Source organism: Equus przewalskii, chromosome 11 (genome assembly GCF_037783145.1).
Source record: "Equus przewalskii isolate Varuska chromosome 11, EquPr2, whole genome shotgun sequence".
Lineage (NCBI taxonomy): Eukaryota > Metazoa > Chordata > Mammalia > Perissodactyla > Equidae > Equus > Equus przewalskii.
The window spans coordinates 20,064,702-20,090,264 of NC_091841.1; the positions used below are offsets into that span (position 1 = coordinate 20,064,702).

The following is a 25,563-nucleotide window of genomic DNA, read 5'->3' on the forward strand; positions in this document are numbered from 1 at the left end:
AATTCAGAATCTCTATACTAAAAATTTCCAAACCAAGCTTGAAAACAGTAAGGACAAATCTAGAAGAAATGTCATAATGCCAGCTCCATCCACAGCTCTGCGGAAGGCATGAAAGCTATATTTTCTATCACATACTAGTCCCTTTGGACACAGCAGACAGATAATATGTAGACTGGCTACATATATTCAATTTTTAAATTTTATCCTGGCCTCCAAAAACAGGAAGCTGGATAAATCAAATTTTCTTTTTAAAGACTACTCTCTTTGCAATATAAGTCAGCCCTGGTGTATACTTGGGCTACATGACAATCTATTGGGGATATTCTACAAGAAAGGGATTCCAGATTGATTCATTCCAGTCTTGATAGTCTAAGGTTCTCTGGTTTTAAAGAAAGCCCCAGACAAAAAGCAAGTGAACTTGAAGAAATGTTTACCCAAGGTCTAGTTTCAGAAGGGGTACAGAGACAGGTGAAAGCTCTCCATAGTAATTACCAATTGTGGATTCCTAAAATGGTAAACATTTTCTTCTCTCTCTAAGCAAATAATATCTGAGATAGTCACTTAACATCAGAGACTGAAGAAAACAAAGGCCTTCAGTTTTGAAATCTAATTCCATTCTCCTCAGGCCACCCAGCTATACTGAGTCTTAGACCAAAAGATATCTCATCACGTTGACAAAGTTCTTTCTTGTGGGTTTCACATATCACCCTAGTATCACACATCACTAGTGAACTAGTGGTTCCAGTCTTCTGAATGTTTCCCAGTTTCTATGTAGTCACCCTTCTGGAAAATACTGGAATGTTTATTCTAATCCAAGTGGATACCCAATTCCACATCTCAATGTACTTCCTCCTGAGCCATCTTGCCCTGCAGGATGTCTGCTATGCCTCAATCATAACCCCTCAGATACTAGCCACACTGGCTATAGCAAGACAGTTGTTTTCTATGACCAATATGCTACCCAGTTCCTTTTCTTCACCATCTGTGGAGGTACAGAATGATACATGCTGTCAGTGATGGCCTATGACTGCTTTGTTGCCAGTATCAACCCACCGAGCTATAATGTGACGATGGACTCGAAGCACCTGCAGGACTTTGTTGTCCAGCACCCATGTCTGTGAGGTGTCAGGTGCCATCCTGAATACCACATGCACATTCACCCTCTCCTTCTGTGATGACAATCAGATCAACTTCTTCTTTTGTGATCTCCCACCTGTGTGGAAGCTCGCCAGTGGTAGCTTGACACAAAATTATATTAACATCCTCTTTTTTGCCAAAACTCTTATTTCTAGCCAATGGCTTGATCATCCTGGTCTCCTAAAAGCTCATCATCAGAGCCATCTTGAGGGTGACATTTGCTGGTAGGCAAGCCAAGACCTTCTCCACCTGAAACTCCCACTTCACCACTGCTGTCCTCTACTTTGGGACACTTGTCTTCATGTACCAGAGAAGTAACTCAGAGAAATCCCCATAGGAGGACATAACTGTGTCTGTATTTTACACGTTGGTCATATCTATGCTGAACCCTTTGATCTATAGTCTGAGGAACAAAGATATAAAAACTACATTCAGAAAAGTCATTGGTAAACTCCAGTTCCCAAGAGATATCACTTTTGGTGAGGGTTCTTCCTCCTCATCCAACTTTTCCCAAGATCTTCATACTCTGATAAGCATCAACACCATAAGGTGCTTGCTCTCAAGAATGGACAGTAGTGGGTAGCTTTCAGTGGCACCTAGGAAGTTGGCAAGAAGGAAGTCATGACGCTTCTCAGCCTCCATAATTGCATGAGCCAATTCCTTATATCTCTTTGCTCACTGATATTGATTTTTACTCTATGTGGAAGATTATAGCTGAGAATTATACTAATGGGAGAATAAGGGGAGTTTTTTCTTTTATGGTATGGGTAACCTGTCAGCTCATTATGAGGAAGTTAATGAAAAGAACCATGAGCCCAGTGGAATTTCCAATTGGTACAGACTAAAATAGTAAAGGAAGGGGTACTTCTTCTTGACTGCTCTTTTTGTCTTCCCAAATGGTTCCAAATATCTCCAGGACTTTAGTACCTACCTTTCAAGTGGAAATTATCTACATTCTGAATCTCCTATTCCTTTGTTTCTCCTCCTCCTAGACACAGTGCCTGACTTGTGACATTATTGCTGTAATGAACTCATTCCCAGCATCTGCAAAGTCAGCAATGATGGACCTAAAGAAAAAAGCTGTAAATGGTATTATCTTCTCAGGTACTATCTTACCCTCTTAGAACATCAGTTTCCTCAAATCAAAAAAAGATTAATATTTCCTATTTGAAAGAATTGTTATAAAAATTAAATAAGATGATGACAATTAATCTAGAGTTTTGGATTAGTCAGAATAGGCTAGGTTTGCTGTGGCAACAATCTGCAATGGCAACATTAGGGAAGATTTGGGTAGTTCTCTAAGTACCCCAAATCTCAGCCCCACTGAGCCTCTCTTGCTAGGTCAAGCATCACCTCTTTCTCTGTCTAATAGAGCTTCCTGTCTCTATCTCTGCTGGTACTTCCCTTGCAAGGCAAAGCCGATTCTCTTCATGCCCCAATTCTACCAACGCTAATTTTCTCCAAAGCTACTGGTAAAATTTTATTAGCATTAGATACAGATATGCCAAGATAGGTCAACTACAAATTCAAAGAGAGAAGAGAATTCTTACACATGAAATAATTTAAAAGCTCTGTAAACTTGTAACAGAAAATGCCTTAGGTGTCTAAGTGAAAGAGTAAAGAACTTAGTTTTAAACTGAGCTAAATTTAAGGCTAATTAAACTGGGCTAATTAAAGGGCCCTTACTGAGACTTTTATGAACCAACAGAAAAAAAAATAGCAGCAAATAATTGCGGCTATTCTTGCAATCTACCTTTCCGAATATCTGTAATATATCATCCACAAAGTACAGCATGCACACACACGCAAATTACTAGATATGAAAAAAGGCAATGAATTTGACCCAAAACCAAAAGAAAAATTCAAACAGATGCACAATTAGAATTAGAGACAAGGATATTACAATAACTGTTGAAAATACGTTAAAGAATTTAGAAGAAAAGAATAAAATTGGTGAACAGATGGGAAACTTCAGCAGAGAAACAAAAAATCTAACAGAATGCAAGGTCTAGAACTAAATAACCCAATATGTGAAGTGAAGCAGACTGGATACAGCAAAATAAACACAAATTCATCCAAACTGAAGCAGAGAGAGGAAAAAGAAATTTTTTAAAAAACCTGAATGTCGGAGATATTTGGGAAAATACAACTGATGGAAAACATGTGTAATTGGAGGGACACAAGAAGGCACAGAGAAAATGGGAGAAAATAAATTTTTGAATGTAATGACATCTCTAAAGTGCTAAAGACAAATATTAACCTAGAATTCTATATCCAGTGAAAATATCATTCAACAATGAAGGCTAAATAGACATTTTCAGATAAGTTAAAGATGAGCCTAATTAGACAATGAAGGTTAAAGAGACATTTTCATATAAATTAAACCATCATTAATGATTGCCAGCAGACCCAAACTACAAGAAAGGAAAGAAAAGCACGTTTACAACTTGATGGTTTTTCAGGACAGTCTTTATTTACACCTGTTGTCCTGGCATCTTAGTCAATGTAGCATTTGTCCCATATTCTTTACTTCTATAATTAATTTACTTATTTATTGTTAATATTTTTGGTAGACTTCCATTTTGCACTGCCAGCTCTGCCACGGTCAGACCTAGTAGTGTATGAGACACATAGAGACTGAATATAGTTGTCACTTTGACATATATTTAAATCTGAAAGACAAATCAGCCATATCTTGTCTCTATTCTCCTAATTCTTTCCAAAATCAAATCTCTTGTCCGAGGACAGCACACGAGAGGCCTCCTGTTTAAGAAAAAAGAAAAAAAATCACTCAGACACAAGGATATAGGGATGGCTGATTTCTCTGGTCTAGAGTGATGGTGAGAGAAATTTTTGACACTGCTGCTCCTGGCAGCCATTGTTGCACCAGTCAGCTGTATTGCAGCCCATGCCAAAGCACATGAAGCCAACAGGTGTCCATTGACAGGCACTTAGGCATACACGAAAAATGTCCAGAGCACAGAGACTAAGAAGCACTGTAGAGCATATGGAGAGTAGTCTGAAGCTTTTGCTACAGTGGTTTTGGTACCATCGTTTGGTCTATTTTTGTATGGTGCAAAGCCACAGCGATATATTTTTTTATTTTTATTGTTCGGTATCACTTTTATATTTTTCAATAAACAATTTGGGTAGCAATAAATTCAAAAATGGAAGTGCATGTTACTCCAGGAAGTTGATGATGAACATGTATTTTGCGCAAGATGTTTGAAGGCATTTTTCATCCATCACAGGAGTCACGGTGATGTCCATAAGGACATGAAAAGTAGAAAGTGCAAATGTGCTGAAGATGATTAACACTTGCTTTCAAAGACTGTGCCTGAAAATAATGTTTTAAAATAGCAGATGTGTTTACATTCCACTCTGTGAAGTATGACTTTTCCTTCACATCAAAGGTAATTTAGCACATATATTTAATTCCATTTTTTTGTGCATGAAGGAGAAGTAAAGCAGTACTTGGTAATGCATCAGCTCCAATAGAAAAGAAGAGTTTTACGCACAGTGGAATGATGACAGTTTTATATCAGTGTCATTAAATGCTTCAAATGGAAAATCACCTGTTATTCAAATAATTTTATATTTTCACCCAATTCATCAAAGTAAAGCTGTCAAAAGTTCTTTCTGTCAGAGATGAGATGACATTATTGGGAAAGCTGTTGTAAATTCAGTGTAGAACTTCTACCATGAAGACAACACTTCTTGTTTTTGTGGTGATAATACAAATACAAATTTAGGTGAAGCACAGTAACATGATAACAATCATGTTCTTATTGAATTTTGAAACCATGGAACAGACATATATTTGGAATCAGTTGTGGTACACATAATTTAGATTTGCTTCCAAACAAGTTATATGGTCTTTCCATCAAAATAGAAGCTATAGTTGTTAAAATTTACAAATGTTTCCATATAGATACAATTAGAGAAATGGAGTTACAACATTGTTTGACCAACATGGGATTAAATACCAAAACAACAAAACAAACAAAAACTCTTCTGTATGGCAGCTCATTTGTTTCCTGCTTCTTATCCATAGTGTTGTATAAGTATGTAAGCCTTCGAAATGCTGCTTAATCAGCCTGTGTGAGCTACAATAATATTGAACTTATCTGTTAAAATGTTCTAAAAAGTTTTGTTATGCTTATTTAAAATAAGTTAGAAATCTTGTATCTTTCATCAAAGTATGTAATGAATGGAGGATAAAAACCTTCATTTTGAAGGCTTTAGTAAGTTCAAAGTATTGAAAACAAATTTTGCAAACTGGAAGGCGTTGAAATTTATTCCTTCCATAGGAAGGGAAAAACTAAACAAAATAAACAAGCAAAAACTGTACAAGAAGTAATTCTGAAATTATATAATTGTGGCTTGGAGTATGTTATCTTTTGGCAAGACTTTTGGTGAAACTGCTAATTTTAATTAGTTAAAATTAAATTCTGATCTGGAGTGAAGTAACCAAAAAGGCAATGATTTTTCAGCATTTACATTTTTTATTGAGATATAATTGGCATATAACATTATTAAGTTTCAGGTGTACAACATAATGACGATATTTGTCTATACTGTCATCATCATTTAAATTTGATGAAACATTCCGAAAAATCAAAATTTTATGATTTTATCTCATAAAAATTTGTCAGAGAAAGATATTCTAACTAGAGCCCAAAACATGCACATGTGAAAATACGTGGGGCTGAAATATATATACAGTTTAATGTGAAAAACAATTGGAATTGAGAATATCCTCCATTCATCCAAATTTTCCTAAAGCTTATTAAACACCTCTATGAAGAAAAAACACTGCTCCATCAAAAATTTTATAGTTTACTGTAACAATCTCGATGAATCTCACTAACATAATTTAAATGAAGAGAATCAGACACAAATGAGTACGCACTGTATGATTCTAGATCTAAAAAAGACAAAGGCAAGCAAATCCATCAATGCTATTAGAATTGGGAGTGATAAGCAGAATGGTGCACAGAAGGGTTTTAGAATTGGTGATTTGTTGACTCTTGATCTGGTACTAGTAACTCAGTTATGTTAAGATTGTGAAAATTCATGTATGATATTAACTTTTCTGAGTGTTTGTTATATTTCAATAATTTTTTTAGTGTTATGGATATTAAGGATATTCTTTCAAATGGACATATTATAAATACCATTACCACACATAAGAAAATGACCAATGACTCCATTACCTAATATAATATCTAGTCTAAATTCACATTTTCCTTATTTATCCAATAATGGATTTTATTATTTTTATTAGTTTAATCAGAATTCAACCTATGTTCAAGCACTACACTTGATTGTTACATTTTATTTTTACATTCTTTTAATCTAATAGAGTTCCCCTTCCTTTTCATTTGCTTCGAGGCACTGATGGCTGTGTTATAAATATTCTATATTCTAGATTTGTCTGATTGGTTGCTAAGATGTGTGGTAGACAGAATTTTAAAACGATCTTCAATGACATATGCCCTTGTATAATGTCCTCCCCTAGAATGAGGGCAGTACCTGTGAATATGATGGGATAGTATTCCCATTATTAGGTTTCCAGATTTTGAAGCTATAAGCAAGATCCCTAATCAATGGATTCTGAGTTCATCAAAAGGGAGATTATCCCAGTTGGGCCTGACCTAATGGAGAAAGCCCAAAAGAGAAATTCAAACAAGCACAGACATTCCCCTGCTTGCCGTGAAGAAGTAAGCTGCAGCACTGTGAGAGGACAGAGACACACGGCAAAGACCTGAGGATGGGCTCAAGATGAGTCCCTGGCCATAGTGAACAAGGAAATGGGCACCACAGTCACACAGCTGCAAAGCAGCAAATTGTACCCACAACCTGATGGGGCTTGGAAGAGGACTTTGAGTCTCAGATGAGATTGATGCCCACCCACTGCCTTGACTTCAGTCGTGGGACACCCTGAGCAAAGGATGAAAATAACCCATACCCTGACTTGTCTCATGGAAATTACAAGATAATAAATTTGTGTGGTTTTATGCTGCTAAATGTGAGGTAATTTATTACTTGGTAATAGAAAACTAACACATCTCAATCTTCCCTGTATTTCTTATAACCTAAAGGCTTGTTTTAATACGGCATCCAATAAACTTTTTCTGTAAAGAACCAGATAGCAAATATTTTAGGTCTTACGGGCTGAACAATGTCTGTTGCAACTACTCACGTCTTCCATTGTAGTGAGAAAGTAGCCATAGGCAATACTACCTAAACAAATAAGTGTGGCTGTGTTGCAACAAAACTTTATTTAAAAAAGCATGTGGCAGACCAGATTCAGGAACCCTAACCTCCAATCCTGAATTTTTCCTAATCCCTGGTGCCCCCTTCAGGTTGGCCAATACACAGTCCCTGCCCCCCTCCCAGTCCTCTCACCAAAACTGCTCTGTGGAGCATCCCTGAGAGCTGCTATTGATCCTAATATGCTGTTGTTTCCAATCCTGGATAACTGTCTCTTATTTTTCATAGCACTTTAACTTTACATAGCTCTTTCAAATGCTGAACTCTCATCTTTAATCTTACAACAACCAGGTGAGAAAGGAAGGAATAATTGCTCCCGTCTTTTAAGAGAAGAAATTGAAATGCATGGAGGATGAATGTCTTGCCCAGCTCACAAAGCCAGGAGTGAATAAGTCAGGATTCGAATCCTGGTGATGATCTAAGCTGTCTCTTGAGAGCACACACTAAGGGGACTCTCCTATGTGACATGGGCTCATTCCCATGGGCTGGAAGAGGAATGTTCAATCACAAAGGGGAACCCTAGGCTTCAACCATCAACCAGGCCAGAGACATAGTGCTCTGGGCCTCCTGGGGCTTTCCTGGAGCCCAGGGCAGGGTGTGCTGCGTGCACTGGAGACAGCTTGCAGGGGAAAGGACATGGCTCAAGCTCCTCCTACTTACCTCCAAGGGGAAATATTCCAAAACACATGGGCAGCACAACTGCATCAGGAGCTTCATCCGACAAGTCAGCCGGTGGCTCTGGCAGATGATGCCCTGTCCCACTTCTGCATGGCCACCTGTACCTCCCTGCAGGTGTGGGGCAGGGTCCAGGCGACTCAGGTTCTAGGCTCATATCTTCCATTTACTGCCTGTGTGACCTGGAGCAAACCACTCTGTCCTTCTGCACTTCACTTTCCCGTCTGTAAAATGAGAATGATAACTCCTGCTTTACGTGGACTTGCATGAGGACCAAATGGCAACTGGGTTCAAGGATGCTTTGTACACTAAACAGTTGTCACTGCCCCCTGAAACGGCCCTTCTGAGGCCCCTGCACCAGCCCTCCTCTTACCTGCCCTCAGGTGTTCACCTGGATCTCTCTGGAACCATGGCCCCGTTTGTCCCAGAGACCAGCCTCACTCAGCCAAGTCTGGCACAATTCATAATGAAACAAAGTTTGTCTGGATCTTAGTTTATTAATGGTTCCTGCCCACTTGATGTTCCTAGTCTCTCCCAGCGCACAGCCCACAAGTCTAAAACTTATCATTCTAGCCCAAGTATGGACTCTCCCTGGCCTCCCCTCAGCCCCAATTTCCCCTGGGTCAAGAGTTATGACTATTCTCATGGCCTGGCCCCATGGCCTAGTGGTTAAGTTCAATGTGTTCCACTTCAGTGGCCTAGGGTAGTTTCCTGGGCACAGACCTATACCACTCATTGGCAGCCGTGCTGTGGTTGTGACTCACATGCAAAATAGAGGAAGATTGGCACAGATGTTAACTCAGGGCAAATCTTCCTCAAACAAACAAAATGAGGAAGATTGGCAACAGAAGTTATCTCAGGGCAAATCTTCCTCAGGAAAAAAAAAAGAGTTATGACTATTCCAATGCTCACCTGACCAGATTCACTTGAAAATGAGAATCAGATGTGAAAAGAACCTTAGAGGCAATTCAGTCCCTTTACATAAAACTGTGGTGCTTATCAGTGGAAGACTATTTGAAGAGGCCCAAGAAACCAGTGAGAGGGTCAAGGCAGAGCCCTGCAGGCAAAACTCAAGGCCACTGTTCGTCCCTATCTCACAGAGGGCATCTCTACCCCGTCTGGTTTTATGCATTGAGCTTCTGTAGTGTAGTATGGAAGAGTTTGGCTGTTGAAATAGGGTTTGTGAACTGTATGATGAATTCAATATTTTCCTATCACCAAAGAGAAAATTGAGGCCAAAGACAGAGGAGGTGAGTCATCCAAGATCACTCAGAGCATTCATATCAGAGCCGGGGACAGAATTCAGGACAAAAACAGATTGAAGCTGAAATCCTAAGGCCAGCCCTCCCCTGGCCCATGCCTCACTGTGACCATGATGTCGAGTATACCCACCCTAGGGACAAGACCTGAGAGAGGCCCGAGGCCATAGACTTGACAAGGCAGTGTTTGTTTTTCAGCCCCTCCTTGGAGACCTCTGGTCCCTCCGGTACATCACTGGATTAATTCTGGCTTTGAAGATTATGGGGTGTGAGCAGGCCCAGGAGGCCCTGGGGCAGGCAGGACTGACTCCTTCATAAACACAGGCCCCCATAGCAGGGTCCCTGGAAGAGAAGAGGTATTGATGGGCAGGGCACACCTCCTGCTCCCAGTGTCCCCCATTACCTCGGCCAGGAAATAAGGAAAGTTGGTAGTTGTCAGGATGTGAGAGGCAAGGATGGGGGCTGCCGGTGGCCAGGGCCAGAAGGGAGTCACAGAGTCCCTGAGAACTCAGAAGGTATAGTCAGGTAGGGCAAAGGCTAGGAGCTCAGCTGTACTCACTCTCCTTCTTTTGGGAAATCTCCTGCAGACCCAGCAGATGTGCCTAGAGCTTCCTGGAGGAAGCCAGGCCCAGGATATCTGACAACAAAGGACCCCTAGCCTCATATCTACAGGAAAGGACAGCCCCCATGCCCTGTCCAATTGTCCTTGTGGCCTTGCTCTCAGAAATGTCCATGGGGCACACTGTCCAGGCCCCTGGCTACCTGACAACACCCAGGCCCTTAGACATCTTCTCTACTGAAGGAGACGTGCTCATCGGGGCTGTGACCCCCTTACACACAGTGCTGGATCAGCCAGAAGTCACGTTCCAGCAGCCTCCGGAGCAGCTTTTGTGCCAACGGTGGGTTATGCTCTTTATTCCTGGGGAGGAAGGGAAGAAAGAGGGAAGAAGGAGAGCAGCCTTCCTGATCACTGTAGCAGCTGGGAGTCCCAGATCTATTACCTATCCTCCAGGACTCCCTGGCAGTGAGACCCTTGGCAGGGTCAGCTCCTCGCTCTGTGCACCTGGGTGTTAGAGACTCAATTCTAGTCCCAGCTCTCCTGAGCCATTCTGTGCGAGAAGGCAAGCCACCTTCTCTCTCTAGGTCTTGTGCCCTCCTCTGCACAATGCTAACATTCATTAAATTTGATGGAAAGAAGAGCTCAGTAGCTTTAGGTCTGGGAATAGTTTCAGAATGACGGCGGTGGGAGCTGTGGTAAGATGCATTTATGAGCATGTTCATGCAACCAAAGGGAAGGCAGCCCCAGGCCTGTCCTTGTCAGTAACTCTCTCCTGCAAGCCCAGCATCCACAGATATCTGAGTTATTTCCAAGGCTTAACTGGTTTCTAAACAGATTTCAGTCTCTGAGTTTGCAGGGTCTATCCAGAGAGATACCCAGGAGGTATGTAGCCAGGGCCCTGTGTCACTACATGTCTGTCTTAGTTCTTCCTGCCTAAATCTCTGTCAAAAGCATTCTAGCATGCATCTTTTGCACCTACTTGTAGTTCTCTGCTTGTGTGTGTGGTTATTTGTCTTTGCAAGTGTTTGCCTGTGCCTGTGCCCATCTGTCTGCCTGTGTGTATGGCCACCCATCTCTATGTGTGTCTGTCCCACCCTCTATAGTCTGTGTCACCTGTCTTCCTGTCTCATCCACTTGAATGTCTGCCTCTGTGTGTCTGCGTGTCTCTGCATCTGAGTGATTGGTCCAAGTCTACGTGTCTGCCTGTTTATGTGTCACATCCATTCTGTCCGGTGTCTGCCTGAGTTTGTGGACCTGATGCTATGTATATGCTTACATAGCTGTCAGCCTCTCTCTGCATGTCCACAACTCTGTGTGTGTATGTGTGTTTGTGTCACTATGTGTGTCTCTTTGTCCACCTCAGAGAAGCTGCCAGCTTTTCTCCATGTCTGTCTACTTGTGTCTTCTCTAGAATCTTCCCTAGAATCTCCAATCCCCTCAATGTTTCTATCTTTCAGCAAACATACATCTAAATTCAATCCAATCTTATCCTCCCTCCTTCCAAGGAGAGGCTCTCTGGGGCTGTGTTGTGTGGCTCTTTAGAATACTACTGACTAATCCTAATTCCCCCTGTCTTTTCCCCTCTTTAAGATTCAAAGTCCACTTTTTCCTGAATGTCCTGGGCCTTCTCTTTGCTGTGGCCGAGGCAAAAGGGGACCCAGCCTCCCTGCCCAATTTCACCGTTGGACTGCAGATCTATGATTCCTGTGTCTCAGGGATCCAGGCCCTGGGGGGCACCCTGGCTCTGCTGTCAAACCAGCCTCGGCCCGTGCCTAACTTCAGCTGTGGTCCTCGAAAACTACTTCTGGGGGTGGTTGGAGGGATGACCTCCCCAGAGTCCGAGCCCATGGCTGCGCTGCTCTCCATGTACAGAATCCCTCAGGTGAGAGATGGACCTAGAAAACGGGAATCACTAGAATATTCTGTCTGGGTGCTGGAGGATAGAGCTGCAATCAGGTAGAAAGATCACAGGCTGCAAACTTGAAAGGGTCACTTCCCTTCCCTGGTCCTGGGATCCCCCTTCCACAAAATGAGGGAGCAGGTATTGGACCAGATTGGTGTAGTTCTCTAATGCTGGTCCATGAACTGGTGCTGAGCTATGGTGATATTTTCTCTGGTTTGCAACAAAATGACAAGGAAATGACATGGTATACACAGCTGTCAGTGTGAGGTTGCCAGCCCTCTTTAAACAGTGGTTTTATTTTTCCAACAAACTTTTGTGGCAAAGTTAAAATTTAGTAACTTTAGGCCAAAGTCTCATAATTTTCCTGTTGATATGTTAAGCAGCCAGGAACACATACTCTCTAGTAGCCCATGATCCAAGGGCTGATGAGAGCACGTACCTTTTATCACCCGGGCCAGGATGAGCTCATTCCTCCTCTCCATCCTTCTCAGAAAGCTGAAAAGTTGAACTAGTAACAGACTGTGCTGCTGGATCTCTTGAGGTTTCTATGAAAGATTTGCCTAGATTTGAGTTCTGCTTGATCATCAATATACATCAAATATTAGGCAGAGAAGCAATGTCTAACAAATCATTTTCCAGGTGACAAATCTGTATTTTCCCCCAGTATGTCTGGAAGTAAGGTACATGACTGCTGAACTGTGAGCTTTAGAAAACACCCCAAGAAATATAAAGTCTTTTACTTTCCAGATTCCGATGAGACCTCAAATGCCACAATTGAGAAATCATCCAGTTTGATGCAAACACTTAATTCTCAATAGCTATAAGGCAGTGATGTGTAGCTATTATCAGCCATTCATACCCCAGGGTAAATGAGTTTATCACACACTTTCTTCTGCAATATTGGCTGAGAGTGACTCAATAGCAGCAATATCTATCATTTATTGAATGATTACCACTTGTGGAAACTGCTTTTTAGACACTTGACTTATATCAAAATTCTTATGAAGAGTAAATGATTTAATATGTGGCAAACAGAAAAATGCCTGACTTATAGTAAGTTCTATGTCAGTATTTCCTATTATTATTATTATTATCATCATCTTCATTTTTGTTATCTTACTTAATCCTCACAACAACATTGTGAGGTAGATACTATTATTATTCCCATTTTGCAGATGATGAAATTGAGGCTCAAAGAGGAAATGTCACTTGCCCCAAATCACACAGCTTATAAGTAGTAGTTTGGTATTCAAAGCCAGGCAACTTGACTCCAGGGGTAGAAGATACAGAACCAAGGAGGAGGGAACCTTGCCTAAATGAGACTGCTGCCTATTTTGGGTCTTTGTTTATTCTTTCAAAATTTTGACTCAGCACAGTACTCATGGTGTGGAGCGTTGTGCTACAGACACGTTATCATGAGGCACATGTGGGCCGGGGCCCTGTGCTCAGAAAAACTCACATTCTGGACAAGAAGACAAACATGAACACAGATAGTCCTTACACCAAGGCACCCACATGGCTCTCAAATGGTCTGTCGTGGGAGGATCAGGGCAAAACAACCCAGCCTTAAGGTTCCAAATTGGAGTGCTGGGTAATGGTGGCTGTACCTTCTGAGTCAGACATCAGGACCCTTGACTGACAGAAGATAGTTTTTCCTAGTTTTTTATTTATATGAAAAGTTTTACAAAGGCATAAAAATAAATCACTTTTGGGGGCTGGCCAAGTGGCATAGTGGTTAAGTTCCCACGATCCACTTCAGTAACCTAGGGTTCATGGGTTTGGATCCTACACACTGCTCATCAAGCCGTGCTGTGGCTGCATCCCATGTACCAAATGGAGGAAGATTGACATGGATGTTAACTCAGTGACAATCCTCCTCAAGCCAAAAGAGGAAGGTTGGCAACAGATATTAGCTCAGGGCCAATCTTCCTCTCCAAAAAAACCTACAAAATTAAGTCACTTTGTTAACCCTTAATTGCTTTAACTGAAAAAATGTTAAAGTGCGTGAAATCAGTTCAGTCCCCACAATTACAGGCTGCTTTGAGGCTCCCATTCCAACATGGTGCTTGGTGTTGGACCCAAGACCATCCTTCCCACAAAGTCACCCCTCCCTGGTAGAACCTCCTCTTCCAGCCTCATGGCCCTCAGGAGGTTGTTGTAGCAACCATCACTCCTGCATTAAGTGTCGAGTGGCAGGGAACATAAAACCTCAGATACATTCAGCACTGAGGTGCTAATTATTACAGTCTCTGCTTTGTAGCTCTAGAAATATCATGGTTCATACTCATTCAATATATGTTTTCTGAACAAAAGCTACATGCCAGATCATAATCCCCCAAGGTATTAATATGAGTAAGACCCAGCTGCCAATGTCAAAGAGATCATAGTCGAGTAGAGCACAAGGAGATGATGTTATAGTTCCAGGAAGGAGGTTCCAATCCAGAAATGACTAGTATGGCTCAAGCTGTGCAGAGTCATTCTCAAAACCAGACACTATTTATTAACTCAGAATGGGAAATGTGACTCTCATTCTGCCTTGTGTTGGTTGGTCAGCATATTCTCTATCTGCAGAGAAGACTCTACCTGAAGACAAATTCTTCTCAGAAGGATAATCCATGAGCCTAGATTTGGAGCATAAGGATGAGACTGTACTATTTTTGCTATAAAACCTGATCTGTCCAGCTCAATTGAGATGGCCTCTCCCTTATAGAGGACAGAAACACCCAGGCAAGTTGGGTCATTCTTTAATGACTGTATTGTCACCTATCTGGAAGAGAGACTCCCTTAGTTCCATGCCAGACCTAAGGAAAAGCCTGGCCCACGTCCTAGGTCTCACCAGCATCATAGCCCAATGGGTCACTTGTGAAGAGATTAACCTCAGTCCATTTAAGTGAGTTTTCCTTACAATCAGCCTTGGAGGCCACACACTTCTGGGTCTAGAGGCCCAAACAGTGACTCCGAGTGTGTTCATCTTCTCTCTAAGAATGGGGACCCCACTTCTGTTGGGTGGTATCTTTGTGTTACCAAAATGTAAGGGAACTCCAAATTCATTACATCTTAAGACATTCTTGAGCATTTGGCAATAGCCCTTGCTTTTCCCAACTCTGGTTTGCAAAACCCCAGAATGCATAAAATTAAAGAACCTGGTAGAGGCGTTCCTTGTTTCTCACAAATCCCGGAATGTGCACCAGCAGAGGGGACTGGACAGAGATGCACTGGGAAGCCAGAGAGCTAGAAATTATGAAGGGCATTGGCTTGAAAGTCAGTAAACCTGGATTCTAATCTTAACAACACTACTTACTATTTATGTGATCTTGACAAACTGAATCATCCCTTTTGAGCTTCACATTCTTTATGTATAAAATGATGGTAAAAAAGATTAACCACGATGGATCTACTTCTTAGAGGTATCGTGGGTGTTAACAATGAAATGACCCGTGCTTGTAATATAACAAATGCTCATTACTGTTAATTGTTATTGCTATTGACATAATGATGATAACAGTGTAAATCTGGAAGGAGTAGTTAACTTTTGAGAAAATCCAGTTCTCAAGTACTGTGTATAATTTTGCCTGGTCTAGGACCAGAGAGTCAGCAAAGACATTAAGTAAAAGAACTTGTCTGCACATACCTGGTGGGACAGCTTCCTTACAGCTGGGGAATGTCTGTGACAGCAGACTCCTGCCCTGAGTAACCTGAGGATCCTGCAGGAGAAAGGAAGAGGAAGAGGAAGTGAGAGAGAAGAACATGCATTCATTCATGCACTCAACAGCTAAGATAAATAAAATGGATCCTACTTAAAGTCTAATTGGAGGGGAAAAGACATGAGCTCTAACAGTCTGAGGTGAAAAGAGCTCAGTGATATGTGATGATGAGGAGGATCCTAGGGCTGGCATGGACCGGGAAGTAAGAACTCAATCCCAGTTTGAGGGGCAGGAATCATGGAAGGCTTTATGGGGTAGAAATCAATAGACAAGTCATATTTTGTTTAGTTCTTATGTTACTCCATGGGAAAAAAAAAATGCTCTCTTAATTCCGTGAATGTTTCTTAGCTTTTATACTCACCTAACCACAGTACTATCCTTCCAATGCCAGGAGAAGTCTTTTGCCAACAACTGGGTTAAGGAAAACTTAGCACATTTTATGGGTACTCACTTGATCTGCCCACCAGAAATCACACTCTGCACTGACTGAAACTCTGACCCCTCTTCTCCAAAAGCTTCACATCCTTCCTTAGGTTGGAGGGCTGGAGAGCCTCCAGGGCAAGTGGACTCACCTAAGACTTTGATGGTACCCATCCCCTGATACTGAATTTTCCTGTTATTTTGCTTTAAGCACATCTCTTCTAAATAGCAAATAAATGACTTTTGGCTTATATACAATTTGAAAGTGTCTATTATAGTCAGAATCTCTTCTCTAACTACCTTGTGTCAGGACAGCTCAATCCTCCCCTCTTTGCCCTTGAAAAGGCAAAACACATCTAGATGCTCCAACGAAAGTGTGATGAAGGTGCTCTTTTCAAAGCAGTGGGCAGGTTAAGGGTGGAACACCTAGAGGACAGCCACAGTAGGACGATATGCCCATTGGCAGGGGAGGAGGTAGGAGGAAAGGGCTTTCCGACCAGAGCTGTGGCCACTGCCAACCCATGGCTGAGCGGAGAGGGCCCTGAGGGCATGAGTATTCCAACCACACTCTCCTCTAAGCCCTGGGCTCCTACTGGAATACAGAGAGAAGGGAATCTCTTTGATGAGGTCCATAGACGTCAGGCTACAGAGGGCCCAGAGGCTACAGACAGCTGTAGAGTTCATCTAGACAGCAGACAGAGAACACAGCTCTCTCTTCCTAACTAGAGTAATTTAACCTGTCACATTTACTGATTGCTGATGAACTTGATGTTATTGTACCCTCTTATAGAATTCTCTATTTATTTCGCTTTGTCATACCTTTATATTATTTATTAATAATAAATGATAATAATAGAAATAATGAATAGAAAACATTTTTATTTGTAATTTAGTTACAAGGCATTTCTATGCTTTCATTTATTATTTCTATGATTACTTTTTTTAATTTATTGTGCTTTTTTCATGTTTTTCTTGTCTTGAAATTTCCTAATCTTTTAATCTATAATTTTCCTTCTGGTGTTTGGAAGTTCTAGATCTTGTTTCTATTCTTCTAATGATTACTCAGTTTTAATCACTTGAATTTGTATTTGTCAAACAATATCAAGAATTATGCAACATATAAAGACACACACTGAGCGCATGCTTGCTTCTCTGCTTCTTCCACTGGCACCCTAAGAGAGATTCCGTAGTCCATTGCATTCCTTCTTAAGGTGACATGGCTTCTTAGGCTGAGCCCATAGGCTTTGGAAGGAACTGAACATAGTATATATCAGAGACCAGTGAGAGATTAGTTAAAAATAGTTAAAAATAAAAGGCAGACAGACATAGAAGGACAAACACTCCATGGTATTACTTATATGGTGAATCTAAAATAGTCAAACTCTTAGATGCAAAATGTAGCATAGTGGTTGCCAGGGTCTGGGAGGAGGGAGAAACAAGGAGATGTTAGTCAAGGGTACAATGTTTTGATTACACAAGATGAGTAAGTCCTAGAGATCTCCAGCATAGTGCCTATAGTTAACAATAATGTGTTGTATACTCAAAAATTAACTAAGAGGGTAGGTTTTACGTTAAGTATTCTAATCACACAAAAACACAATGATAATAAATAAGAGGACAGAAGGAATCTTTTCAATGTGGTGGATAAGTTTATTGTGGCGATGGTTTCACAAGTGCATACTTATCTCCACTCTCATCAAGTTGTATATGTTAATTATGCACAGCTTTTTGTATGTAGAGACATAAAGGGACAGAGAGGACAGGGATGAAGCCAAGCCACAGGGCAGCTCTGAGAGCTTCTGTGGGGACAGAGCAGGGGCAGTGGTAGCATGTTCTGGCCAGGAATTTACAGCCCCATTTCTTCCCCCAGATTAGCCATGGATCTCAGCACCCTCAGTTCTCTGATCGTTTCCAGTACCCATCCTTCCTCCGCACGGTGCCCAGCAGTGCCCACCAGCCCTGTGTTCTAGCCAAACTCTTGAATCACTTTAACTGGACCTGGGTGGGCCTCGTGGGTTCCAACAATGGCAACTTTGAGTGGCTGGATCAGCAGCTGCAGAAGGCCATCAGGTACACAGGTGGCTGTGTGGCCTTCTCAAAGATGATCATTAGCCAGGGCGACAGCATCAAGGGCACAGCCAACATCATTGCCTCAAGCCCTGCTGCCACGGTCATCATCTGTGACTGTTACCACTTTCACTTCAGGCTCCTGGCTGAGGCCCTTTGGGAGAATGGCATGACCAAGAGGACGTGGATTTTCTCTACTTCCTTCTCCTATAACCCCCTGGTGCTGGGACCCAGGGCCCAAGACTTGCTAAACGGCAGCTTAGACCTGACCATAGCCTCAGGAATAATGCCTGGCTTTGAGGACTTCCTGTTAGCACTGCGCCCAGCCATGTACCCAGGCAATAGTCTGATGAGGAAGCTGTGGGAGGAGCTGCATGGATGCAGGTGGTCTGGATTAGGGGCTTCCACCCAAAGTTCCAGAGAAGGGGCTCAGAATTGCACAGGGCTTGAGAACATGACAGCTGTCCACCTGTCTGCCTTCAAACTTCATGATCTGACAGCCACTTACCAAGCTTACCTGGCAGCCAAAGCCCTGATGGCCGCCTATCACAACCTGCTATCCTGCTCTCCAGGAGAAGGACCATTCCTGGGAGGCACCTGTGCTGATGCACAGAGCGCCAGACCTTGGCAGGTAAGCAGCCAAGACAGCCTGCCCAGTCCTTGTCCATCCCAGCTTGCTGTGAGCCACAGACTAGCAGACAGGCAGCATGATCTATGAAAGTAGTACTCAATTTAGGGCCTATGTGACTTGGGCTCAAATCCTTCACTACTAAAGATACCAGGGGTCAAGATCTTGAAAAGAGAATTGGCTCCTACTGGCAATGAGAGTCAGTTGTAAAATTGTGAAGAATTATGAAAATTGCTTGTTAAACCATGGAAATCAGCAAACACTACAATCTTAGCTTTTTCCCCAGAGAGCCAATTGTTAAACATTTAGCAGCACACCACTGCCAATGTCCAAGCAAAGTTATAGAAATGAAGTCAGAGAAGAAGAAAAGTCCTCTTAACATTAAAAACAGTCTTCAAATTAGGCACAGCTTCTTTAAGGTGGGTTTTAGGTAATTTTATCAGTATTAACGTTGTATGAGTTCTTAAAGGTTGTAAGAGTAAAAATGGTTGACACTTTTTGAGTGCTAGTCTGCGCCAAGTAATGTTACAAGCACTTTATATGTATTAACACCTTTCATCTTTATGATGACCCTATGGGGTAGGTCCTCTTTCTACAGACAAGAAAATCAAGAGATAGAACAACATGTCCAACACACAGCTGCTTCAAGGTAGAGTCAGGAATCGCACCAGGCAACCTGGATCCAGAGTCTGGGCACTGGGCCACTGCTCTCTACTGCCTTCTATGCTGAAGAAGTCAGAAATCTTTCAGGATTCTAGACCCAGCTCTGCCCCCTGATCGAGTGATTTGCTCAAACTCCCTCCTCTAGTCTTACTTGGCTTCTGTGGCCTAATTCAACAAATATGTGTTTATACCACAAGTATTTACTAAGCAATTTTCATGCATCTTAGAGCAATGGGGGATAAAGAAATGTGCAAAATGTGTGCTTGCCTTCAAGGTGTTTACACTCTAGTTGGAAAGAGTAATAAATAATCGTACTTACTAAGTATTAGAGAATATGGCATGAACAGGTGGGAAAGTTCTTCAGTAGGTTCAAAGCATGGGATAGAGTAAGGAAAAAAATCGTAGAAAGACAGGATTGCAAGGGCAAGTGGACCTTCAAAGGTCTTCTTAAAAGTTTCCTGGTATCTTGGAAAGATCACAACTCATTTTTGTAATCACAGATTAAAGGCAATCCATCTTTCAAAGATGTTCAAAAAACCACCCACTCTAAAGTTTCTGGTGGGCTCCCAAAGGCACTCTGCCTGTCTTCCCTTTTCTACTACTTATGCTATTGCCAGAAGCGAATGATAATAGGACTCTGATAGTCACATAATATGATGTTCTCTCAGCTATGAAGAGTTTGGAATACATTGAAACATTCATACTCTTCAATCCACAGTCTACATCTTCTTTTAATCAAAAAAACATTTTCTATCAACCACACTGTTGAGAAGCCTTTGAAGTCAGGACTGAGCTTTTGTATACTAGCTACCAATCATGTCTGGCAAAGAAAGACCCTACGTAATTTGTGTGGTTGGATGGTGGAAAATTGGAAGGTAAGAGCAGCCTGTTTGTGAACTGATCTTAGGCAAGACCCGAGACTTCCAGACTTCCATTAACTCAATTTTCACCTCTACCTTTCACTTTCCTACCCACACAGATTAACACAAACTTGGGAGATGAGGAAAACAGAGCTCTTTTTTCACAAAATGTGCAGAGATAAGGTGTCTTCCTCCAATTTCTGGAAAATACAGAAGTGAGAGAAAGGTCCAGTGATGTGGAGGAAGTCCCCCTGCCTGTTCTGTTCCTAACCAGTTTCTTTCCTTCTATTTTCTTTCCCCCTGTCTCAGGTACTCCATTACACTCAGAAGGTTCGCTTCCATACCAGAGCCCAGAAAGAGATTTTCTTCACCAAAGATGGGGAGATACTGGCAACACTTAACATTAAAAACATGTACATCCTCCCAGACCAGAGAGGACAGACAGCGATTGTTGGATATTTTGATTTCAGAGCACCTCCTGGAGAAGAGCTACTGATAAATGACAGCGCTATTATCTGGAAAGAAGGAATCTCAAAGGTGAGAGCTCCCTAAGGACCAAGCCAACATAGAACCTTGCACCTCTAAGCATCCAGCGGTATTTGTTGTGTTGAACTGACTTAAGGTACTTGGTCAGAGGGAGAGTAGGGTGGATTATCGACTTATGCAACTCTGAGGCTGTGTAGCAAATAACACCTTCCAAAACTATTCCCTGGCTCCCAAAACTAAGGAGCTTGCTAAAGGCAAGGGTAAGTCATGAGCAAATGGGAAAGTAAGTTATCTGTAATTGCCAGTTCAAGATTTCCCTGAGATAGCCATAGTGCCTACCTGGAGTAACTACTGTTTTAGCCTTTCAGCCTTATGTCAAGAAATAGACAATTGATGCCAAGCTTTTTCAAACAATGGACAACCACCCTTGGCATCTCATTAGTCCTTTCCCAGACCTCTAAATATCTAAGGTGACCAAGTCCTTTCCTAGACCCCAAATATCTAAGGTGACCAGGTGGGGACTTCTAATTTAAGTGCTATTGCATCTCAACTATCACACCAAGCCTCCTGCAGTTTTCTCCAACTCACCTAGGAGGATTAAGCCCTCCCTTCTCCGAGCATCTAAAGCATTTTCCACATATCTCTATAATAAGAATAAGAGTAAGAAAATTGCCATATCTGGGATAGTATGTTTTGTTTCCATTCTCAGTGACTGCAAACTGGTTCCCTCTGATCTCATCTTAGTCTGGTAATTCTTTTTGCATTCCCACAACTGTCACACCTCAATGTCCAAATCCCTCACCCTGGGAGAAAGCAATAGGTGGATGATGAGCAAGGGAACAGCGTAGAGTTCCAGGGAAGAATGGGCATCACTGCTCCACAGACAAAGGGCTGGCCCTTGGCTGTTGTGGTCTTCAATCAGGACAGTTTTAGGCATCTTCTCACTCACTTCCCCATCTCCAGACCACAGAATCCTTGTATCAGATCTTTACAAGAAAATGCATTCTGCAAGCATGATCTGAAACTAGTGGTTCTCAACTGGGAGTGATTTTGCCTCCCAGGTGACACTGGCAGTATCAGGGGACATTTTTGGTTGTCACAATTTGGGGGAAATACTACTGGCATTAGTGGATAGAGCCTAGGGATGCTGCTAAACATCCTACAGTGCACAAAACAGCCCTCCATACCAAAGGATTATCCAAATATTACCCTCTGTAACAAATAATGCCCAGCCAAGTGTCCAGTAGTGCATAAGGTTGAGAATCCATAGACAAGTGGCTTAGGTAGTGTTTGCAGCCTTTGTTTCTGATCTACTGGCTCAGTTCTGTCTGGGCTGGGGGAAAGTGAGTCCTGCAAAATAAAATGAAGCGATTTAGTGAACTCAGAGTGGAAGACAAACTTCTCTGAATATTCAGAATATTATCCTGCTTTACTAGCATTTGTTGTGAATTTACACTGTTCTGGGTACTATAACATGGGCTTCACTTAAATCATCTCATTTAATGCTCACACAATCTTCAAAATAGATATTATTACTAATCCCATTTTATTGAAAAGAAACTGAGGCTGAGAGAGGTTAAACCCAAGGTCACTCAGCCTATGAATGGCGGAACCCGAATTTCAACCCAACAGCCAGTGGCCAGCCTTTTGTCTGTGGAGCAGTGATGCTCATTTCTTTCTTTTCAAGATTTCTTGGTTCCCCATCCACCCCCCAGACTGTGAAATCCTTAGAGCTCAGTTTTTCCTACTGTTATTTCCCTAATACCCTGCACAGTAACTGATACATGGAACATATTGATAACTATTGAGTAAGAAAGGGAGGGAAGAGAGAGAAGAAAGAGGCAAAAGAAGAAAAAGGAGATTAAAAGGATTTTGATTAAAAAAATAAAAATGAAGGAGAGGGAGCAAAGAAGAAGATATGGAGGGAGCCAGTAAGTCAGAATGATGTTGCTAATTCCTCTAGGACCTGATAGCACAGATATTCTTCAATTTCCCCCACAGTCTCCCCAACTCTCTCTCTCTCCTCTCATATGTAGGTCCCTTCCTCCATGTGCAATGAAAAATGCCCTGTGGGGACCAGGAAGTCAACCCTATCTGAGAAGTCAAACTGCTGCTACAGTTGCCTTCCCTGCCCCAAAGGGGAGATCGCCATGAGACCAGGTAAAGAGGGAGGCTGCCGTTGGTGTCCATCCACATTGTCGAAAATGGCAAGATTTCATTCCTTTTTATGACTGAATAATATTCTATATTCTATATATTATACGTATATATATGTATGCATATAAAGAAATTTTTTTTCTTCACCCATGGATAATTAGGTTATTTCCATAACTTGGTTATTGTAGCTAATGCTGCAGTAAACATGAGGATGCATATATCATGGAAACAATTATTCTAATAAAGTGTACATTATTCTAATGTAGAAGGACTTTTCACTGAGGAGGGTGACATGGGATGTAGGCCTTGAACAACAAGTGGAGTTTCAAAGGCAATGAAGCATGATAAGGATAGGTGAGGCCAAGGAGTAACTTAGTAAAGGCAGGCTCAAGGCATAAAGCGATAAGTATTTGAGAGTGGCTTTAGTACAGACTGTGATAGGAGATGTAAGAAGCAAGTGGCCAGATCACAGAGGGCCTTCCTTGCCAGATTCAGGAGCAAAGACTCTATTGTGTAGGAAATAGGAAAACATTCAATTACTTGAGAAGAGACGCAGTGTACATTTCAATATGTGTTTGGAGGAGATTAATAGGCAATGAATGCAATGAAAAGGACCAAGATTTGATCGGGAAGACCAGGTTGAGAATCAAGGTAATTGTTGAAGCCACAGGTTTGGACAAGGTGTCTCCTCACACTGAAAACTCTCAGTGTGGGAAAGATGAGGATTTTGAGGATAATTTTTGCCCAGTTGAAGAGAAAGGCACTGCTGAGGAGTCACAGGATGCTACAAAGATGATGGAAGTGATAAATAAGAAGAAATCCTTGGACTTGTGGATTACTAAGGCATAGAATCAAAGTATCTAGGGACATGGAGATATAAACAAATCAAGTAATGAGGTTAAATAAGAATGTATGACTGCTCTGGAGATCCAGCCACAAAGTGTATCCTTAAAATCCCTACATAAAGCAAAGCTCTGATAAGTCCTATCAAAGGAGTGATTTAGAAAAAGATGACTCCATAAAAAAAGAGAGAGTCTGTGTACATAGTAAGCACTCCCATAAACATTCCTTAAATTAAACAGGCTGATGAACTACTAAATGCATAAATTAGCTGTGACTATCAATTATGACATTGCCGCAATTGTTCAGTTCAAAGTGTTGAAGCCTAGAGAGGAGTTAGAGCTTCCATAGGTTGTTGTGTCAATGACTTTTCACTATAGTGTGATATATGATAAGTAGCAGCTGTCAGAATTTCTGCCATCTGTGTCTTTGGCCCTGGATGTAAGGACATCAGCAATGTGGAAGACTGGTAGTAACAAGACTGAAATACAGTGAACCAAAAAGCCATCACAAATCATACAACTGCTTTACCATGGGAACATTTCCAGAAGTGTCTCCACTCTGTTCTCTGACCCAGTTTCTCTTTCTCCCTTCAGATAGCGCTGCATGTGAGAAGTGCCCTGAGGACCAGTGGCCCAATGTGGAGAAGAGTCAGTGCATCCCCAAAACCCTTGACTTCTTGTCCTACCATGAGCCCCTCGGCACAGTGTTGGCTGTCTGCACAGCCCTGCTGTTTCTTCTTTCTCTGGCCATCTTAGGTGTCTTCATCTGGCACCACCACACTCCCATTGTCCGAGCCAATAACCGCCAGCTCAGCTACCTTCTGCTGTCTTCCTTGGCCCTTTGTTTCCTCTGCCCCTTCATGTTCATTGGGCATCCAGGGCCCTTCACCTGTGCTGTGCGCCAAGCAGCTTTTGGGGTCACCTTCACACTCTGTGTGTCCACTGTGCTGGCCAAGACAATCGTGGTGGTGGCTGCCTTCCATGCCACCAGGCCAGACACTTGGATTAGGAAGTGGACGGGTCCAGTTCTCCCTACCACCATCCCCATTGTCTGTTCCCTGGTCCAGACAACCATGTGTGTGCTCTGGGTGACCAGATGGCCCCCAAGGCCTGTGAACTCTACAGAGCCTGGGTCCACAGTGACTGTAAAGTGTGATGAGGGCTCCTTGGAACTGTTCTATACCATGCTGGGTTACCTGGGTTTGATAGGTCTGGTCAGCTTGTTGGTGGCCTTCCCTGCCCGCCGGCTGCCTGACACTTTCAATGAAGCAAAGCATATCACAGTGAGCATGTTGGTCTGCTCCTGTGTCTGGGTGTCCTTCATCCCTGCCTACATGAGTGCCCAAGGCAAAGACACAGTGGCTGTGGAGGTCTTTGCCATCTTAGCATCAGGAGGAGGCCTCATGTCCTGCTTCTTCTTTCCCAAATGCTACATCATCCTTCTCCATCCCAAAAAGAACACAAAAGAACAAATGCTTGGCAGGTATCATCTCAAGTGAGAAAATTAGAAGTGGACCATAAAGAGTGCTGCTTTCTCAAGGATGCCTTCCCTAAGCTCACCACCAGGAAAACCTTCCTTCCTCTGAGCCCCATCACGCTAGTCTTAACTCCTCCTGGTCACTTAGCTGCTTCTATTTTGCATTTCATTCTACCAGAGGGAGAGGAGACTTGTTTACAAATAATATTGTGCTTGATGGAAGCATCTGGTCTAATTCATCCTGTGGCCCCTTAGCAGACAGCCAGTGCCTGGTACAGAGAGGAGACAGAATAGTTGGTTGATGAGTGAATAAATCAACTTATGCAAAGTTAGCATTGGAAGAGATCTTCGAGAGGAAGCATCGAGGTGGTATGGTGGAACAGAGTCAAAAAGACCTGGTGCAGATCCTCCTGGCTCCCCATGTTGTAGCTATGTGTACTTTGGCATGTT

The 25,563-nt window shown here is 42.2% G+C and overlaps 1 protein-coding gene across 1 annotated transcript; it reads left to right on the forward strand.

The window, feature by feature from the left end:
• Positions 1–840: 840 nt before the first annotated feature.
• Positions 841–25,135, forward strand: LOC103567025 (vomeronasal type-2 receptor 26-like). Its single transcript, XM_070566100.1, is given in 10 exon segments — positions 841–922; positions 925–1,082; positions 1,084–1,287; positions 1,289–1,616; positions 10,072–10,246; positions 11,497–11,788; positions 17,804–18,631; positions 20,461–20,688; positions 22,674–22,797; positions 24,231–25,135. Coding segments are annotated over 10 exon segments (3,324 nt in total).
• Positions 25,136–25,563: the final 428 nt, after the last annotated feature.